This window comes from Nannobrachium achirus (genome assembly GCF_963921795.1).
Source record: "Nannobrachium achirus genome assembly, chromosome: 9".
Lineage (NCBI taxonomy): Eukaryota > Metazoa > Chordata > Actinopteri > Myctophiformes > Myctophidae > Nannobrachium > Nannobrachium achirus.
In genome coordinates, this window is record NC_137818.1 from 48,943,205 (window position 1) to 48,947,964 (window position 4,760).

Genomic DNA, 4,760 nt, shown 5'->3' on the forward strand with positions numbered 1-4,760 from the left:
ATGGGCATAAGGGGGTAACCTAACAGGGCATCATCTGGGAATGCCCATATTGTATATGGCCATTTTATCTATTTTATCCTTTATTATATATCCATATACATATGGACTTAATATTAATGTTTTCGGCCTGGGATTGATGACATCAGAAATCTCCATATATGGCCATAAAAGTGATTTTGTTTCTGGGAATGACCATATATGGACTTTTTATTTTATTTTATCCTTTATTAATAATAATATGTATCCATGTACATACAATATATTTTATGCCCATACATCGAGATCCCTATCTGAACCAGCCTCACAGATATGGGCCATGCCTTTGCCATCTGGCCAGTGATATATATTAGTAAAGCCAAACAGGGCCTTGTCGAGTTAGGGCCTGGGTTTGATGCCTTGGGATCTCCATATTTGGGCATAAGTGTGTACCCTAACAGGGCATCATCTGGGAATGCCCATACTGTATATGGACATTTTATTGTCTCCACCAGCCGAAGGCAGGGGGAGAGTATGTTTTCGCCTCTGTCCGTCCGTGCGTCCGTCCGTCCGTCCGTCCGTGCGTCCGTCCGTCCGTCCTCCTAGTTTGTGTACAGCTAATCTCCGGCGCAGTTGGCCCGGTCGCTGCCAAAATGAGCACACACACTCCCTGGATGCCAACTCAGAACCTCTGCCCCAAATTTTTCAAATGGCCCTCATGGTGGTGCTATAACAGGCCGATTCGTCCTCCCAGTTTGTGTACAGCTAATCTCCGGTGCCGTTTTTCCCCGGTCGCTGCCAAAATGAGCACACACACTCCCTGGATGCCAATTCAGAACCTCTGCCCCAAATTTTTCAAATGGCCCTCATGGTGGCGCTATAACAGGCCGATTCGTCCTTCCTCCGAGTTTGTGTACAGCTAATCTCCGGCGCCGTTGGCCCGGTCGCTGCCAAAATGAGCACACACACTCCATGGATGCCAATTCAGAACCTCTGCCCCAAAATTTTCAAATGGCCCTCATGGTGGTGCTAGAACAGGCCGATTCGTCCTCCGAGTTTGTGTACAGCTAATCTCCGGCGCCGTTGGCCCGGTCGCTGCCAAAATGAGCACACACACTCCCTGGATGCCAACTCAGAACCTCTGCCCCAAATTACCGACAGTACAAAGACAGGGCCCTTAGCCAATGAGGAGCAGCGTTCTTGGTGACATATCAGGTGTGACCTTTATATAAATAACAACACGTGGAGTCGAGACCAGTATGTTATACCAAAACCTTATAGACCAAGGTTATTCTCCTAAAAAAAGAATTACCAACAGTACAAAGGCAGGGCCCTTAGCCAATGAGGAGCAGCCAAAGAGTAGATCTTTGTGCCCATACATGGTGTTCCATGTGAGCTCACACTGTTTCGTAGGAACAGTATTTCTAGTTATTATTACCAGTAAGACTCCCTAATTGGGAGATGCAGCATGATTTGAGAGCAAAATGTGTAGGAGCAGTGTCCAAAAAAACGTTTGAAAAAATCGGCCTGATGGTGGCGCTATATGGGAGAGATCCATGTTGATGACATGAGTGTAGACATACTGTGTACCGATTTGCGTGATTCTAGGGCAAAAATTGTAAGAGCTGTGTCCATAAATGTGTTTTGCAAGAATCGGCCTCATGGTGGCGCTAGAAGAGGGTCATGTGAGAATCGATGGGTGGAGGTTGTGGTTTGGCAGGCAAGGAGTGTGTGTGCAAAATTTGGCATGGATCGGGGCAACGGTTGCGGATATATGAGCAGGGCAAAAGTTTGACGTGTGACGTGTGACAGACTGACTGACTGACTGACTGACAGGACAGCTGGTCGAGGTTTTGATAGTAACTGCGACCTGACGGTCGCAATTATTATTCCAAGTCAAGGACCCCCAAATTGATATGAATTTGGCTGCGGACCCCCATCTGAAAAGGTCTTGTGCCAGGGACCCCAGAAGAGAAAAATAGCAAATCTGGTATTTATGATTATATAAATGGATAAATTGGTTAAAATGATTGTGATGCTGTTAGGTATTTTTGCTGAGGACCCCCTGGACATCATCACATTTCTGCATTCATTCCCATCATTACATTATTTAAATGTCTCATTAAATACCGTATGTCATCAATATGATGTCATATTGATGTTCAAATATGGAGTTCCCCACACAACACCATAGTGATTCTGTAATACTTCCCAGATTTAGTATCCATGATTTCACTCTGATCCACCAAAACAAATATGGAGGTCCACACTGACAACAATATGACATCATCAATCCACCTTTCAAGTCACTCACTTCTGGCTTCCTCTCATTTGGTGGTGGTGGTGCGATCACAGCTGGAGGGCCGAGCTGATCGCATCAAGGTTACACCAATGGCTTACACCAAAATAGATTAGGGCGTATGCGCCACAACGTATAACTGAAGCAAATGTAGGTAGCTGCGTTTTGACTTCTAACCACTATCCTTTGACACTCTACCGAAGAGGGTTAAATGGCGCTCATCTACAAGTTGGTGTGGCGGTTGTTGCATGTATTCTTTCACCTCTACAGGGTGCTAATCGCTTGGTTCCGACTCCAACAGCTTCAGAACTGGAATGGATGGCTGTGGGAGTGGGCAGTTTTGATGCTCCTCATGCCGATCGCACTTGCCGGGTTCCCTGACCACTACAGGAAGGTTGCCCAGGCCATCAGTAAACGCTCGGGAGGTCGCTGTCACGTGCAGTTCAGCGCTGACGGTAAATCTCTGGAGAAGCTGCCCCTTCACGTTGGCTTGTTGATAGCTGAAGAGGAGCTAAGCTACACGGACATTGCAAACCTGGTTGTCTGGTGCATGGCTGTTGGCATATCTTATGTCAGCGTGTATGATAGTCAAGGAGTTCTCTTGAAGAACAGCTCCCTCCTCCTGGAGGAGATAGAGAGGCAGCAACAGGACCTACTGGGACGAGAGGCTTCCAACTACAACGTGCAGTTCCTCAGCGACGGGAACGACAAGCACCAGCGCCGAGTGCTGTCCCGTCAGCCGGTGGTGACAGTTCTGTCACCGGCGGACGGGAAGCAGAGCATCGTTGCTGCAGCCCAGAAGCTGTGTCGCGCCGTGGAGCAGAAAGAGAGGAGCTCCAGGGACATTGACGTCGCCATGCTGGACGCACTACTCAGAGAGTCAAAGAATATTCCGGACCCAGAGGTGGTGATGAAGTTTGGCCCAGTGGACAGCACGCTGGGATTCCTCCCCTGGCACATCAGACTCACCGAGTTAATTTACCTGCCTTCCCATATAGACGTGTCTTACAAGGACCTCTTGGGTGCTCTGCAGCAGTATGCATCCTGTGAGCAGCGGCTAGGCCGGTGATTGTCAGATGCAATTTAGGAGGACCCTGCCCTGTGAACCAGAGGCACTTAAGAGTTACAATGCTCTCATAGACCTCCCTTATAATGGAGAATATTAACATAACATTCACTACCATATTATGGGGGCACCAAAAGCCTGGCCAAAAAGAAAGACCAGACTTATTGCAGGTAACGTCCCCAACATTCTATCTGGGGCAACCGAAATATCATCAAATCAGTGTTTAAATGCGTCGGCATGCACCGCTCAATCTGCGGATGAGGCGAGATTTTCAAAGGTCATGTTCACTCTAAATAAATAAAGAAAATGGCATTATTGCAGAAACTCAGATTTCTTTATAATCATCTCTGCCAGAATTGCCTCTTTACACTGTTCACAGTTCTCATCCATCCAAAAAAGGAGGTCGTCAAATACCCGATTATTTTACCCATTATTTGTACGATACGATACAAAGCCAAACGGTATGATATTTTGCTGTTTCTATATCGATATAATAGATAATTGCAAACTAAAATCAATTTTTCGTTTCAGTTAGGCTACTATATCGTTAAACTGCTATAGTTCCTACCCACCACGGCAGAGACATGGGCTACATTCCTCTATGGTGCACTGGGCCTGCAGGCACTCCAACCAACACAAATGTCTGTTTCCAGGTGGGACGCCAATGCAAACTAGACTGCCCTCTGTTGAGCACTTGTGGCAAGCCGGAAACAAAGAGAACCAAGCTTGCACCTTCTGCTGAAGACAATTGTAGCTTAGCCAAGTAACAATTGACTATTTAATTGCTCAAAGATGACAATATTTTTTTTCTCTCCCTCCCTCTCTCTACCGGCAATACCACTTGTATAGACCTCTGTGGAACTGTACAAATATAGCCTATTAAGACATCATAGCCTTGGTAAATGGTTAATATACCACACCTACAGTATCAACACATCAGATTGTGTGATTTAACGTTGTTAACATAATATATTAAGTTCAGGGTTCATAATTCTTTATAAGCCCCATTCTGAATGTGATGGAGGCCGCTTAAATGAGCCTCTGAAACCTAATATACTTTGCAATTATATAGGAGGCTCTAAAATGAAATACATAGGCATACCCTACAGTATGAGATAACTACAGTATGAAATATCAAAATGGACCAAACACGTAAGGACTCCTGCATTCCTCAGGAGACTTAGTAAACACTCAGACAAAACACAAATTTAGACACCCCTGAACTTGACCAAAGACGTTCATTAATATTAATATATTAATTGTTTGTTTTTGTCTTACCTGTGTGAAGTGGTGAAGGTGTAAGCCAGCAGCGTCCTCAACTAGTTTGAGCAGAGACTGCAGCAGTAGAGAAATGGGGTCCATGACTCCAAAAATCAAGCCTGCATGCTTAAGCTGTCTGGTATCTGGGGAGACAAGCTT

General features: G+C 45.7%; 1 protein-coding gene across 1 annotated transcript; it reads left to right on the plus strand.

The window, feature by feature from the left end:
• Positions 1 to 2,486: 2,486 nt before the first annotated feature.
• On the plus strand, positions 2,487 to 3,344 carry LOC308290927 (dehydrodolichyl diphosphate synthase complex subunit nus1-like; the record flags this gene model as incomplete). The annotated part of the gene is made up of 1 exon (XM_080732843.1): positions 2,487 to 3,344. The coding sequence occupies one exon, from the start codon at positions 2,487 to 2,489 to the stop codon at positions 3,342 to 3,344; it is 858 nt and encodes a 285-aa protein (XP_080588969.1).
• Between the last annotated feature and the right edge of the window lie 1,416 nt (positions 3,345 to 4,760).